At 42.3% G+C, this 16,636-nt stretch overlaps 1 protein-coding gene across 1 annotated transcript in view; it reads right to left on the bottom strand.

Moving 5' to 3' along the window:
- Window positions 1–13,327: 13,327 nt before the first annotated feature.
- UMAD1 (UBAP1-MVB12-associated (UMA) domain containing 1) overlaps window positions 13,328–16,636 on the bottom strand; it is a 78,597-nt gene continuing 75,288 nt past the window's right edge. Inside the window, exon 3 of the mRNA XM_054385133.1 lies at window positions 13,328–13,585. Within this exon, the coding sequence (XP_054241108.1) occupies window positions 13,328–13,585 (258 nt within the window). The remainder of the gene's footprint in view (window positions 13,586–16,636) is intronic.

The raw sequence follows: 16,636 nt of genomic DNA, 5'->3' as shown, positions 1-16,636 counted from the left end.
CAAGTCACAATAGGACAAGAGGAAATGGCAAGTTATGCCAGGGGAGGTTTAGGTTAGGCATTAGGAAAAAAATTCTATGTGAAAGGGTTCTCAAAGACTGGAACAGGCTGCCCGGCCAAGTAGCTGAATCCCCATCCCTGGATGCATTTGAAAGCTGTCTAGATGTGGTGCTCAAGGATATGGTGTAGTGGTGGCCCTGGAAGGGTTGAATAATGGTTAGAGTTGATGATCTTCAAGGTCTTATCTAATCATAGTGATTCTGTGATATACATCTCAGGATAATTTTCCACTTTGCAAACCCCTATTTTCAGTCCTCACTAGTGGGCTCAGTTGGGCTCACTTCTTGGCCAGTGTTTTTCTTTGGAAGGCAGGGAAAAGTTTCAGGGAATTAGACATCTAAGGAGGAGATGATGGAACTGTGCAGAAATGTAGAATTATATTGTTACTTCACCGGTTCTTATGGAAGAGTAATCTGAATGCAGTTCTGGAATGGCTTCTACTGTCAATTTCTGGGATTTAATCTAGCCAAAACCACCCAGAAATCCTCTTTCCAGACATGTTTTGTTTTCTATAGTCTTGCAGACACTTTGTTTTTTCAAAGGGGGTTTCTTTGTTGCTTCTGGTCCTTCTGTGACTACAGTAGGACCTAAGCATCTTGGTTTAATGATCTTATGGCTTTTATGTACTTAAACCCTTTCATTTCAGCAGTGGGTTATGTGAAAGAACATTCTATAAAACTTATTCATAAGTATCTGAAGGGTGGGTGTCAAGAAGGAGCCAGGCTCTTTTCAGTGGTGTCTTGTGGTAGGACAAGGGGCAATGGATACAAACTGGAACACAAAAAATTCCACTTCAACATGAGGAAAAACTTCTTTAAGGATAACAGAGCACTGGAACAGGCTCCTCAGAGAGGCTGTGAAGTCTCCTTCTCTGGAGACTTCCAAGACCTGCCTGGATGTGTTCCTGTGTGACCTGCCCTAGGTGATCCAGCTTTGGCAGGGAGGTTGCATTTGATGATCTCTGGAGGTCCTTTCCAAATTTCTACCATTGTATGATTCTATAATTCTATGACTCTTTGTAAACCCTATTTTTGTTTTTACTTATTTAAATATCTGCTACTTGCTGTGAGTATCCACTCCTTTGGGAGCCTCCAGAGACAAGATAGATGCCAAAAGTTCCATATTTGGAGTGAACCAACAAGAAGAAAAGAAAAAAAAATAAAAATCATCAACATGCTTTATTTGGGAAGGAATCTATGGCCTTTAAGAAAGAGAAAAGGAGGAGAGAATGAAAATATTGACAAGGCAGTACTTTATTGTTCAAAACTGGCAAGGAGAAGGAGCAGTCAGTGAGCCCATGGTGAAAGTGACCATGCCCTTCAAAGCTGTTACCTCTGCAGTTAGATTGGAAAGCAGATATCCACAAGCTCAGGGAATAGCTTGCAGCAGGATAAATATGCCACAAAGATGAAGCTAGGGGAAATTGAATCCAGAAAGAGGAAAACTAAAATTAAATGTAAAACAGCCTGATAAGGAAAAGTGAAAGAATAATCAGGACACGAAACCTAAAAGATTACTTTTTAAAAAAAGTTATTTCAAGATGCAAACTCCTCCTCCACTGTTTCCTATTTGCATTTGAATGTAGTTTGATAGCTTGGACTTGAGGTATTCAGAAGAGGACTAACCTGCTTTGGGTCAGTTCAAAGGTGACATAGAGAAGTATTCAAAACATGCTTGGAAGAAAAGTCAACTTCACTGAAGTTTGCTTTAAACTTTCCCATACTGTTGTTCCAAGAGCTGTCTGAGATTATTATAACTGCAGAATAGAGGGAGGGGGTAGAAAGCACAGTTTGATGGCACTTAATATTGTGTGTGTGGTTATTTTTATATTGCTGTTATTATTTTTTTAGTATTAATAATGCTCCCGTTGATTGTCTGGGTCTGTCCTACAGCAGGAAGGAAGAAAAAGAACATTAACAAAAATTAACTGTACAAGCCTGAGTACTTGCTGCTACATTGAAGTTACGTTAGAACATAGCAGCTCTAAAGCCTGGGGTATCCACATCCTGGGCTGCACCAAAAGCAGCACGGCTAGCGGATTGGGAGAGGAGATTCTGCCCCTCTGCTCTGCTCTGGTGTGATCTCACCTGCAGTACTGTGTCCAGCACAAGAAGGACATAGACCTGCTGGAGCAGGTCCAGAGTGAGGCCATGAAGATGATCAGAGGGCTGCAGCACCTCTCCTATGAGGACAGGCTGAAAGAGTTGGGTTTGTTCAGCCTGGAGAAGAGAAGGTTCCATAGAGACCTTACAGCTACTTTTCAGCATCTGAAGGGCTTGTTTAGAAGGGCTTATAGTGACAGGACAACGGGCAGGACAGTGACAGGACAGGACAGAAACTGGAGCAGGGGAGATTTAGGGTGGATATAAGGAAAAAGTTCTTTGCAATGAGAGTGGTGAAATGCTGGAAAAGGCTGCCCAGAGATATGTTTGAGGACCCATCCCTGGAGACATTCAAGGTCAAACAAAGGCAGCCTGATCTAGTTCAAGATGTCCCTGCTGACTGCAGGGGGGTTGGACAAGATGTCTTTTGAGGGTCCCTTCCAACGTGATGCATTCTGTGATTCTTACAGATCCCAGTATAACAACAGGCAGAAAGCACCCAGATGGTGTGTAACAAAGCCTAGGAACTAATAGCAGCCTGAAGGGGGCCTACAAGAAGGATGGAGAGGGACTGTTCCCAAAGGCATGCAGTGATAGGAGCAGGGGCAATGGTTTGAAGTTAGAGAAGAGTAGATTTAGATTGGATGTTAGGAACAAATTCTTTACCATGAGGGTAGTGGAACACTGGAACAGGTTGCCCAGGGAGGTAGTTGAGGCTCCAATCCTGGAGGTATTCAAGGTCAGGCTCAACAGGACTCGGGGTGACCTGATCTAGTTGAGGATGCTCCTGCTTACTGCAGAGGGGGTTGGAACAGATGACCTTTGAAGGTCCCTTCCAGCCCAGACCAATCCCACCAACACATCAGTGCTCCATTACTCAAAGAACTCACTTTCAGGTGCTTGAGAACAATGCTGCTTGTTTCTTACCAACTCCATACACAGAGACAAACAAGCTTTGCCACTTAAGCCATGATGCAAACTAAAGGATATTTCCTCCTTTGTAACAATTCCTGCCCTTCCAGCTTAATCCACAAGGTTTAATCACACAGAAGCCAAGATGAAATTGGAGGAGCCCAGTAACCATGGAGATTGGCAATCAATAACATAATACTATTTGTTTATAAATTATCCATAGCCCATATATTCTTTTGTGTGAGGCAAAGAGGCAAGTGAGGTCCAGGCAGAATGCTCAATTTATCCTTATCTTCCAAAATCCAATGTGAGGATGCTTTCTGGGGGTGGCTGCCTTCCCATTAATAATGTTGCTTACCAATTGCTCAATACAGTATGGATTAGGGGAGATGACTGTGCTTGGAGGAGAAACAGAAAGCTATTCAATAGAGGAGTCAGGTAAAGGAGTCAGATAAATATAGGGGTCATAAGAAGCTACAGATATCAATAGAGGAGTCAAGTAAAGGTAAACCTGAAGGCTGGATAGTGAAAAGTGCTGCTTCATTTGACATTTGATGAAAAACAGGGAGGAGGTTTCCAAATCTTATGGCTGCTTTTCCATTTGGATAGCTGAGATAAAGTATTCTTTGTCTTCCTCCTTAAAGAAGCAACTAATCACTTTAACCATTTTCCACTGGAAAGTCAATACCCATCAAAGTTTAAACTCTCCACGTGCTTTATTTTTTCAACATCCAATGTAAAGCTCCCCTGGTGCAACTTGAGGCTATTTCCTCTCCTATCACTTGAAACTACTGAGAACAGAACAAACCCATCTGGCTCCAACCTCCTTTCAGGGAGTTGCAGAGAGCAATGAGGTCTCCCCTCAGCTTCCTCTTCTCCAGGCTAAACAACCCCAGTTCCCTCAGCTGCTCCTCAGAAGACCTGCTCTCCATCATCTTGTGTTTTAGTTTCACTTCAAAGGAACCCAATTGTTTCTTAGAACAGTAATTCTTGCAGCTTTTGGCTTGGAAGGAAAGGAAGAATTTTCCATTAAGATCTATTTCAATGTTTTATTCCAATTTATTCTGCCAGAAAATGAATATTAAGACACAGAGATATGGTGCTGAGGGACATGGTTTATCACCAGACTTGATAGAATTAGAGAATGCTAGAAAATGGTGGCCAGCAGACAGAGAGAGGTGATTCTGCCACTTTGTTCTGGTAAGACCTCACCCAGAGTACTGCATCCAGCTCTGCAGATCTCAACACAGGAAAGACATGGACCTGATGGAGGAGGGCCACGAAAATGATCAGGGGGCTGGAACAGCTCTGCTACGAGGACAGGCTGAGGGAGCTGGGGTTGCTCAGCCTGGAGAAGAGAAGGTTCCAGGGAGACCTAATAGCAGCCTGCCAGTACCTGAAGGCTGCAGAGAGACTGTTTCCAAAGGTCTGCAGTGCTAGGACCAGGGGCAATGGTTTGAAATTAGAGAACAGGAAATTTAGATTGGGTGTTAGGAGCAAGCTCTGCACCATGAGGGTGGTGGAACACTGGAACAGGTTGCCCAGGGAGGTAGTTGAGGTGGCATCCCTGGAGATACTCAAGATCAGGCTTGACAAGGCTCTGAGCAATCTGATCTAGTTGAGGATGTCCATGCTGACTGCAGGGGGGTTGGACTAGTTGACCTCTGGAGGTGCCTTCCAACCCAAACCATTCTATGATCTTAAATATCTTTTCCAAACAAAACTATTCTGTGATTCTATTAGAAGCGGAAAAGATTTTTATGTATTATTTTACAGTTTTAAATACTTGAAACACAGATTTGAACTTTTTGATGTCTGTTTGCTTTCAATTTGGGTTAATGATTCTTAAACATCTTCCAGAGACATATAAAACCTGTCTCCTCAACACTTTACAAGTCTAAAAGGCAAAGCATGGAGAATTAAGATCCATTTCAAAACAGTTTTATCGTGGTGCTTCAGTGTATCCAGAGGGTGAGAGGACGTAGGAAACTGGATTACATTCCTGATTAAAAATAGTGTTATCTGATCTGCATCGAGAAGATAAGAGGATGAATGATTTTTTGGTGGCAAATCCCACTTTTGTAGCAATTACATAATAATTATATAATTGCCATAACAAATCTCTGCCTTCTCCAGAACATTCAGCACCTCTCCAAGCTTCAGTCTGTGCCTGCTGAGCTCCTGCAGTCAAGTCCTGGTTAAACACGAGGGGTGCAGATTCATAGATTGGTTTAGGTTGGAAGGGACCTTAAAGATCATCTAGTTCAAATCCCCCTGCCATGTGCAGGGACACCTTCCACTAGACCAGGTTGCTCCTCTTGAGCTCCACTGTAGGATGTCCATGGTTAATGAAAAACATTTTACTACTCTGAGCAGTAACAAAGCATGTTTCTAAAAAGCATGGAAGGCAGCCACATTTTCATAGACTTTCTCCCTGTGGTTTTTAAAATTTTACTTCAAAGGAAAGGTCATCACAATTCCTTGTCTCTGAGCCTCATTCTTGGAAATATTGAAGTCATTTAGATTACAAGAAAGTGCAAAAAATGAGCTGGATGTGATCCTCTACCAAGAGGGATCACTGTTCTTGACTAGATTCTGCCAGTTCTTTCATTATGAGGACTTTTTTCCACATGTGACACTTAAAATTGATCACTGGGAGAGGGATGGAGAAGGGGAGTGAAGGGAAGGCAGTGATGAAAGTAATAAACAATTTGGTACCTGCTAGGGAATGTGTCCTTCTTTAAATGACAAGATAATGATGTGTTTTAGTTTGTGTTTATGAACTGGAGTATTTTCACACTAAGCCAGTATCAACGCCTTAAAAAAGCTTTAAAACATACAAGCATGGTTTGTAGTTAAGATGGAAAAACATTTTCAATTGGCAATGTGAATTTAATCCCCCTCAATTAAATGCAAAATGTTTAAATACTTAAACCTGATTGCTGCCAACTGCAATTTCCTATAATAAGGAATTATGAGGGTAGAGAGCGGTTCTTAAAGGCACACGGTTCACACGAAAGCAGCAAAGATCCAGGTCCAGAAAGTGCATCTTCATCTATGGATGATAGCTGGGGAGAGACCTGAAAGTTGGGAGAGGGACTTTTGACAAAGGCATGGAGTGACAGGATGAGGGATGATGGTTTCAAAGTGGATGAAGCTGGATTGAGATTAGACATTAGGAAGAAATTCTTCCCCATGAGGGTGGTGAGGCACTAGAACAGGTTGCCCAGAGAAGTTGTGGAGGTTCCAAGCCTAGAAGTGTTCAGAGGCTTGGAGCCTTGAGCTAGCTGGTCTAGTAGGACCTTGCCCTATGGCAAGGGGGTTGGAATTAGATGATCTTTAAGGCCCCTTCCAAACCAAACCAGTCTGTTATTCTGTGATTCTATGTACATAGCCGCTTTGTTCCTTCACACAAGTTACACAACTGGCAAAAGTTCAAGGACTATTTTTTTATGGGGCATTTAAAAAAAAAACTATGTGTTTTTCCTCCATATGGACTCACAGGTAAGTGCATTATTAACAGCAGATATGGCAAAACAACACAGGTGTCCAGCCAGTAGTCATGAAGCATCTGATATTTGAAGGACGTAAGAAAATCCTTCTGGAGAAACTGAAGACTAATGGCACATGAGATAGCTCTTTGTGAATAATCAACTTGCATATCTACCTATCTATCTATCTATCTATCTATCTATCTATCTATCTATCTATCTATCTATCTATCTACCTACCTACCTACCTATGAGGACAGGCTGAAGGAGCTGGGTTGTTCAGCCTGGAGAAGAGAAGGCTCCAGGGAGACCTAATAGAGGCCTTCAGTACCTGAAGGGGGCTACAAGAAGGATGGAGAGAGACTGCTTACAAAGGCCTGCAGTGATAGGATGAGGAGCAATGGTTCAAAGTAGAAAAAAGTAGATTTAGATTGGATGTTAGTAACAATTTCTTTGCATGAGGGTAGTGGAACACTGGAACAGGTTGCCCAGGGAGGTAGTTGAGGCCACATCCCTGGAGATACTCACAGTAAGGCTTGACAGGGCTCTGAGCAACCTGATCTAGTGGAGGATGTCTCTGCTTACAGCAGAAGGCGTTGGACTAGATGACTTGTGAAGGCCCCTTCCAGCTCAGACCATTTTATGATTCTATGATTCTCTCTCTCTCTCCCCATCTCTATGTATCTGTTTATGTATCTATGTATGTATCATATCTCTCTCTCTCTCTCTCTCTCTCTCTCTCTCTATCTCTATATCTCTGTCTCACCCCCCCCCCCCCCCCCACCCCGCATCTATACAAACATACATAATATGTACCTACATTCCCTGTGGATGTACCTGGATTTACACAGGTTTCTGTTGCCCTAACTTTTACATAGAATCACAGAATGGTGGAAGTTGGAAGGACCACTGGAGACCATCTAGTTCAACCCTCCTGCTTAAAGCAAGGCCAACAACCTAGATCAGGTTGCACAGGAATACAGTGAGGTGGGTTTTGAAAGTCTCCACAGGAGACTCCACAACCTCACTGGGCAGCCAGGTCCAGTGCTCTGGCACCCTCACAGGAAAGAAGTTTCTCCTCAAGTTCAAGTGAAACCTCCTGTATTTTAGTTTGTACCCACTGCCCCTTGTGCTATCACTGGGCACCACTGCAAAGAGCCCAGCCCCATCCTCATGACCTCCACCCTATAGATATTCATAAACCTTAATTTGCAGTAAAATTGAGGACAAATCCTGTTCTCAGTTATGAAGCTGTACATTATAATAACTTTGCTGAAATCCACATTTGTGCAAAAATCTCTTTTTCCTTTCAGAACTGCCTTTTTTTTAGTGATTGCATAAAATATCACTATGCTGAAGACAAATGTAGGCATCATCTGGCAACTAAGCTTCATGCAAGGCCATTCCCAGGCTGTTTTGTCACAGAGTTGAAGCACACAGCAGATAGAAAACCACTGGCTGCTGGCTACAGCTAGACAGTAGAGTCTGAATTCTACCTCAGCCCATTTTGGGAAGTGGTCATTATAAATGAACTTCCTCTACAGCTCTCTACTTTGAACTGCTGTTGACTTCATAACTAAAACTTTATCTACAGAATGAAGTTTTATTTTTGTCTGGCTTTTGCCTTAAATGCTTCATATTCTAATTTTCTCCTCCTCCTCCCTCCATGGCTGGCAACAGACCAGCTCTTTCATTGTATTTGGAGCAAAGAAAGAGCTCACTGAACCCTCCCCAGACCACACTGTCACAACTTAAACCACTTCAAACAAATCAAAATACTTATTGAAAAGTAAATGAATTCCTATTTGGTTACACCAGGTCTGATCTCTGCAGAAATAATTCATCAGGAGAAGAGCAGGACGAACAGGCTGAGATGGATAAATTCATCCTGTTTCCAGGGACAATACTGGAGCCATCTCTGGCAGTGGCATAGATGGCCAGAGGAAAGGAGGACAAGTCAGAGGGTGAGTCTCATCTTAAGACTGGCCAAAGAGCTAGTGGATGGAAACTAGGCTGACTGGGATTGTAATTAAGCACATCAAGCATGGAGGAAGCCCAGAAGAGAGATTTGTATCTGAGAAATTCCCTACTTGGACCTTTTGGCCTGGCCTGAGCCAGCACACCATCAGGCACTCAACGAAAGGCGCCTACAAGTCCACGTTGGATCTATCTGGGACAAAAGGTTTGAGGGAGGAAATGCTCAGATAAGAATCACCTTTCTTCTCTGTTTATCCCAAATTTCATCACCTTAATGTAATAATCACTGTACAAGAGGAGTTGAAGATCAATATGTACAGAGGGAAAGTAAACAGAGTTGCTAAGTTACTGTGCTCTCAAAAACATTTCTGCAAGGTAGACTCTCAATGTTTTTAAATTATTATTATTATTATTATTATTATTATTTTATTTGGGAGACAACTGAAGAACTAACCAAACTACAAAAGACATTAAAGTCCAATAACAGCACAAAGTAAAAAGCCTTTGAATCAATTGGCAAGATAAAGCCCTGTATAAACATGTAAAAAGACAAAATCTGAGTTATGGGAATGTAAAAATGTCTTTAAGAGCAGAATAAGCCAAGCAGATGCACCAGGATTTTCTAAAAACAGCTGAGGAGGAGAGGAAAAAAAAAAAAAAAGAAATTACAGTTTCCAAAACACCACACACTCCTTAATTTTCTCAAGGAAAGGAGACAAACAGCAGATCTCTTCATAAAAATGGCGACACAGTGGTCAGGCTAAAGGCCCAAGGTCTTTTTTCAGTGCTAACAAGTATCAGTTGCTATAAATAAAGACTTCCCTTCTCACTGTGAAGGTCCATTTCACCTAAGTCTTTTGTTTTCTGGGCCTATCTCCTTCAGATTTCTTTCCAAGTGAGATTTAGCCCAAAGCTGACCTGCCAGAAGAGTTCCATGAAGCTTTGGCCATGCATAGCTGCCCTAACCATAACGCTGATGCTCACCATCAGGTGGGTGAGGGATGTTTGTAACTGAGGCTCATCTTTTTTTCTTTGCTTGCTTGTAAGCAGTTTCTTTTGTGTTCTCTTATTGAAGTACATGTGTTGACTGACTTAAGAGGACAGCCCTGTAAATGAGATCTTTTTTTTAAGGGTTTATTTTATCTTTGCAGCAAGGAAAATTGAATTGAATTGGCTGGAAGAACTAAGCCTTTTCTTGTCTCTGTTCTACAGCTGCTGCATCTTTCTGGGGTCATCCTAACTTCCACTGCTAGATATTCTCTTTTGCTACAGAAATAACAAAAAGGCTTCTCCAGCATCTATCTCCTCATAACCTGCAGTACAAGGCTGAAAGCTTTCCAGCTTTACACAAACCATACAGCATGCTCAGGCTGGTTTGCTTCTGTAGAAGGGATTTTTCAATGAAGCACTGAGCTGCAATACAGCAAAGCTCATTGAGCTACTCTGATTGATACCTCATCAGAACAGAAACTTCCAGTAAGCATTCACTGACAGTCCCTGGAGTAAAACACAGCCTAGAAACATTGCTACAGACTGCTTGTTTACACTAATGTACAGGGGCATGAAGGACCGTTGTGCTATCCACTACACATACACTAAAAAGGACTATGGAGCATAATCACAGAATCATAGAATGGTTTGGGTTGGAAGGGACCTTAACCAGGCCTAACACAGCTTTCTAACTTTGTGAGCTCATTACAGAATGCCAGTGCTGACGAAGAGCTGCAGCACAGCAAATGGGCTGCTTCTTTCGACTGCACCAAATGGGAGCCTACCTTTGGAATTTAAGGAGGAATTTTTTCCTCTTGGTTTCTATAAAAGACATTCTCTGGCTTTGAAAGGAAATCTGGTTAATCTGGAATCGCCCCATCATCAATAGAAGAGCTGCAGTTACCCAAGAAGGGAAGAGTTTACCGCTAGGATCTGTGCTTCTGGTTCTCGTCCTCACTCACTAGGCTGAGCAGAGAGAACCCAAAGCAGGATGAATTGTCATGCCATGCCAAAAGGGTGGTTGGAGGGAGGAGAGCAGAGCAGTTTTTCAAGCACAAGTGTTATGTTGTTGTTCAGAACAATCCACTGGCCTTGCCCAGGAGGTTGGTTTCGTGCTGTTGTGAACACAAGAGGTTCTCCAGCTAAAAGTGCCCTGATCTGTGTGTTATTTTGAGATGCTGTAATTCCCATGGTCAGTGTGCTCTCTGCACTTTGCCTTCATTTGCTCCAGGTCAAAGCCTCTCCTCTTTGACCACACAAGTGTCTCTGTCAGCTGCAGTACATTTGGATCACACTTCACAGAAAACATCAGAAACTGGATCTGTAACCACTCCTTTGACTGACCTGCTGGACATGGCCTTTTCTGGTTCCATTTCTGCCTTTGTCACCAGGGAATTGTCTGGAGGGACCAGCTCCCAGACAGCTTTCTGTTGGGCTGCTCTGGATGCAATTATTCTTTGATTTACCTTTGAACATGTGGGTCTCAATCCCCCTTTTTTTTCCCCACATTTAAAATTAGATTTTTCCAGAGCCTGTACTGAAATCTTTTCCAGAGGAAATAAGAAGTGTTATGTTTGATTTATTAGAAAATTTCGTAAGGAAGCTATCACACAAAGCAGAGGGGAAAAAATGGGGAGGACTGCAAACAAAACTCAAAATCTGCCCTAAACGAAAGTATCTCTAAATAAACTGCTGTGACAAAGCTCCCATTCACAGCACTTCACTAGCCCAGGATCACACCTCAGGCTTTCATTGTTAGTTCTGGAGTTGACCACCTGTCTTAATCTCAACATTAATGACATCAGGGATGACATCTCTTTCAGTCCTGTCAATACAATTTACACACACATATGTGTATATATATATAGGTAACACAAAGCAAACAGCTCTGTCCAAGGTCTAATTATTAATAAATTCATAGAATGGTTTGGGTTCTAGTTCCAACCCCATAAAAGATCATCTAGTTCCAACCTCCTTGCCATCAGCAGGAACACCTTCCACTAGACCAGTACCTGAAGGAGATCTACACGGAAGCTGGAGAGAGACTGTTTACGAGGGCTTGTAGTGATAGGACAAGGGGGAATGGGTTGAAGCTTGAGGAGGGCAGATTTACACTGGAGATTAGGAAGAAATTCTTTACAGTGAGGGTGGAGAGGCACTGGAACAGGTTGCCCAGGGAGGTTGTGGATGCCCCCTCCCTGTTCAAGGCCAGGTTAGATGAGGCCTGGAGCAACCTGATTCTACGATACTTCCCAGTTCACAGCCACACTGTCCTCAGAGCAGTGTCATGGATGCCACCTAAACCATGGCATGTCATCAACACAGCACCCAGAGTAGATCAGATGAAAGTGGGACGTATTAAATCAGAAGGGCCCCCATTTTTAAATGACACAGAAAAGATTTCCAAACTGAATTTCCAGCTTCAAGCTCCCCTGAAGTCTGAATGGTCACAGCTACAGTAACCAATATAGGTGAAGCTCAGTATTGACTCTTAGAAGTGACAAATAACTCACTTTTATTTAGCAATTATTTATTGCAGTGCACCACAGATACCTTCCCTGAAACTTCAAAAATATTAAATACACACATTTAAAAAAAAAATCTAAACCATGAAAACAACCTAAGACATATTCACAATGTTCATTTCTCCATCGTTTATGGCATTTATCTCAAACGTTGCAAGAAGATGCAAGTTTGTATTTTAAACACAAAAAATAGATGAAAATAGCTACTCACATTTGGTAGGATATAAATATTCTACCCTGAAGAGAAAACAAGTGCAGTCTTTTGTGTGACACAGATCATTATTCATCACAAATGATGATGGGACATCAGAGAACTTTTGGTCATGCAACAGCAGCTCTGGTTTTAGTTGGGGAAAACCAGGCTTCAAGCTTGTGAGCAGGGGACACAGTGGTCTGTCAGAAGGCATGTTTAGGTACTTAGCCATTTAATTTAGCTGGATAAGAAACAATGTAATGTTTTCCTGTTGTTAAACATTGCCATCTGTATCTCTGGCACACAAATTAAAAAAAGAAGGGTGTGACCATTAAAATTGTGTGTCCTGAGATTTCCTTCTCCAGGGGGCAAAGAGGTTAAAGTGGAAAAGCTGATCTGTGTATAAATCAGGAACACATGTGGTGCTGAGAACAAACAGCAGCCAACAAGCAGGCAGGGAGGACTTCTCCAGGCACAAAATGGGATGGACAAAAATACCATCTACTGGGAAGGGAGCAGAGCAACTGATTTGCACTTTGAAATGGATAAGTTTTACCAATTCTGGTAAGCCTTCATTATTATTTAATTGCTCATAATTAACTCTGAAGCCTTAAAGCTTGGTTTAACTCAAAAAGCTGTCTGCCCAGTTGTGCAAAGCAGCATTGCTTCAGTGTCAATACTGGTTTCTAGTGGTAGAAAATGAGAAAATTATCTTAACACATGTAAAAGGATCTCTGAGTGAAACAACAAAACAGCACAGACATGAATAGACTTCATCTTGAAGTTATGAAATGTTTGTATCTGCAGCCTACCCACTGCAAGTACACACCAACAGCCAGTCTCCTGCTCAGGCTGACCCAGTTTTGTCCAATTTCTTTGGCAATAAACAGATATATTTAGCATGGTTACGTTATAGCTCACTTAAAGCTAAGAAGCATAACACAGCTGTGAATAACAATCCTGTTGATGCAACACCAGTAACAGGCCCCCAAAATATTAATTTGATTAAACCAGTCTTTATCTTCACCTTAAGACTTGTTCCTTGACAACAGACAGAAAAAAAAAAATCAAGCAAGCATTATGGGTCACAAAGCACTGAATTTTCAAGCGTAAAGTCATACCAAAACCTTGATAAATTCTCACTGATGTCGCAGGTGAGCAGCCGGTCAGGAACATCGTTACGGCTGCCCTGCACTGCTAACACATGTGGTGCCAGGGCAAAGGGGACATCACTCAGAAGATCTGACATCAAAGAGCTGCTTTCCAAATTTTGACTCCTTTCATTTCCCACCTCTGTACTTGATGTAGTCAGCTGTGATCTGTGCCCTGTGTTTAGCTAAAATGAAGAGAAAGAAAGAAATTTAGACACCACACATGGGGCAGCTAAGGCTTTGTGCTTAGAACCATCTTAACCTACTAACAAATAAAACCAAAATAAATAAAACCAGAAATAAATTCAGTTTCAGAGTGTGCTTCAGGTAGATATAAACCACACACTGATCTTCATACACCTTGATAGAGTTCTCTAGCTCAGGCTGCCTTGCATTAAGGCTAAAACAAGAGGGTTTTTGGAACGATTAATGAGATTTCTGCACCTAATGCCACTCTGCATTTATGAAACCCCTAAGGCTGCTAAGATTTTTTGTTATTATGTCCTGTCCTGTTTAGGGGAACTCACACAGAATGCCAGGTTAGAAGGGACTCCAAAGATCATCTGGTCCAACCTCTCCAGATAACACTATAGTTCAAATGAGGTGACCCAGCAGCCTGTCAAACTCAGTCTTAAAACTGTCCAATGGAGGGGAACCCACTGCTTCTCCTGGGAGGTGATTGCAATGTCTGACTGTTCTCATGGGGGAAAATTTTCTCCTGGATTCCAATGAGAATTGCCCCAGGAGTGACTTGTCCCCATGGGGACAAGTCTTTTTCATGGGATTTTTCGATGGGACGCATGTGAAAAAGGAGTCTTCATCCTCCTGGTAGCCACCCTTTATGTACCAGTCCATGGTAATAAGGTCTCCCCTAAGCCTTCTGTTCTCAAGGCTCAACAAACCCAGTTTATTTCATCAAATTACTTCATATAATTCCTTTCATAAACTGAAGAAGCTCCATCCTTTGTTCCTCCTGTGCTTTTTCACATGTTATCCAACAAAGGCATGATTTTGATGGTTAAACCCACTCCCACCCCAGTTATTTCAAAAATATTAATGATTGTTGCTTTCCAATTGAAAATGGACCTCCATGAGTGGTGAGGTCTGTTATATATATGCCCATACATACAATGCCAAGAATCTGCTTTACAGAAACCCACAGTTAACAAAACTTCAAAAAAACCCCAAAACCTCTGAACTAAAGCCAACAGCCAGCTCTGGAGACCTCAACACAGGAAAGACGTGGACCTAATGAAGTGGAACCAGAGGAGGGCCACCAAGATGATCAGGAAGCTGGACCTCTGCTATGAGGACAGGCTGAGGAAGCTGGGGTTGTTCAGCCTGGAGAAGAGAAGACTCAAGGGGACCTAACAGCGGCCTCCAGGTACCTGAAGGGGCTACAAAAAGGCTGGAGAGGGACTGTTTGCAAAGGCCTGCAGCAATATGATGAGGGGAAATGGTTTGAAATGTGAGGAGATTTAGATTGGCTGTTAGGAACAAGTTCTTTACTGTGAGGGTGGTGGAACACTGGAACAAGTTGCCCAGGGAGGTAGTTGAGGCCCTATCCTTGGAGATATTGAAGGTGAGGCTCAACAAGACTCTGGGCAACCTGATCTAGTTGAGGATGCCCCTACTTACTGTAGAGAGGGTTGGACTAGATGCCCTTTGGAGGTCCCTTCCAACCCAGAGCATTCTATGATTTTTATGATCTTCCTTCTCATCATGGACAAGTAGGCTCAAGGTAAATATCATAACAAAATGAATAAATAATCTTCTGCTACAGACATATTCTCTTGCTAAGAACACTTTAGAACACACAGAACAATAATTTATGGTAATGGTATTTATATTTAACACCCCCCACCCCAATACTTCAAGTACGTACTGAAATTTGTAGCTGCTATACACTTAAAAACTTCCTTTAATTCCCACTCTGTACAATTTGTTCCACGTCCTCTTCAAAGAAATAAGTTGTGGTGCGTTTTTTTTTGAGGTGGTGGTGATTTGTTTGTATTACATTTGCCCACATTCTGAAGAGGAAAGCAGAGCCAAAAAGCTCCAAATGAAAAATAGGAAAAGGTTACATCTAGGAATCAATTAAATTCGGTCTTCAAAGACCCTTCTGGCCTCCTCCCACTCCCACATTCCAGGGAAAAATGATCCCTCTGTCACTGTCCTATTCAGATGATAAGCAGAAATCCCTAGAATCTACTGTTTATTTTGTCTGGCAAATTATACTTTTATGAGCACCTGTTTAGGTCTTATTTGTCCCACAAGCTGGATGAACTCAATTTACAATGCAAATTAGACTAGCATGTGGCAAAACTCACTTGAAAGACGGAAAAAGAAATAAATCAGAGCAAGCCTCTGAAGATCATCAAGTCCAACTCCCTTGCCAGAGCAGGGTCACCCAGAATAAATCCCACAGGAAGACACCCAGGCAGGTTTTGAATGCCTCCAGGGCTGGAAACTCCACAGCCTCTCTGGGCAACCTGGCTTTAGCGCTCTGCCATCCTCAAAGGGATAAATTTTTTCCCTATGTTTAGGTGGAACCTCCTGTGTTCCAGTTTATGTCCATTGCCCCTTGTCCTGTCACTGGACACTACTGAGAAGAGTCTGGTTCCACCCTCCTGACACTCCTTTAAATTTTGGTAAGTATTAATGAGATCTCTGCTCAGTCTCTTCTTCTCCAGGCTGAGCAGATCCAGCTCTCTTAGCCTTTCCTTCCAAGTTCCAGTCCCCTTAGCATCTTAGTGGCTCATCTTAGTATCTATTAGGTATCTACACACCAGACCAATTCTGGTTTCAAACAGTAAATTTTCAGCCTTGCCTAGCACAGTCCTTGCAATGGCACTTTGCTATTGCAGAACTGCTCCTAAGCACTCCTGCTGTGATATTCAGATCATAGAATGGTCTCAGTTGGAAGGGACCTCCAAAGGTCATCTAGTCCAACCCCCTCTACAGTAAGCAGAGCCATATTGGCCTAATGTGCAAGATCTTACCAAGCTGGACATATTTTTATGCTTCCAAATCATAAAAATATCCATTAAATAGGCTAAAACATATTTTACTCATAGGCCAGAGAATCTACACCAGTGAAAAGATCTTGATGAAGCCAACCTGACCAGCAGGCTTTTATACTGACTGTGGTAATGAAGAACTGGATGCTAGTGGAGAACATCAGTCCCCCATCAGTGTGGAGATCGCCCAAGCTGGTTGCAATGCAAACACCAGAA

This window comes from Indicator indicator, chromosome 11 (assembly GCF_027791375.1).
Source record: "Indicator indicator isolate 239-I01 chromosome 11, UM_Iind_1.1, whole genome shotgun sequence".
Classification (NCBI taxonomy): Eukaryota; Metazoa; Chordata; class Aves; order Piciformes; family Indicatoridae; genus Indicator; species Indicator indicator.
Note: the sequence above shows the minus strand (reverse complement) of the source record. Positions and strands in the feature narration are given on the sequence as shown.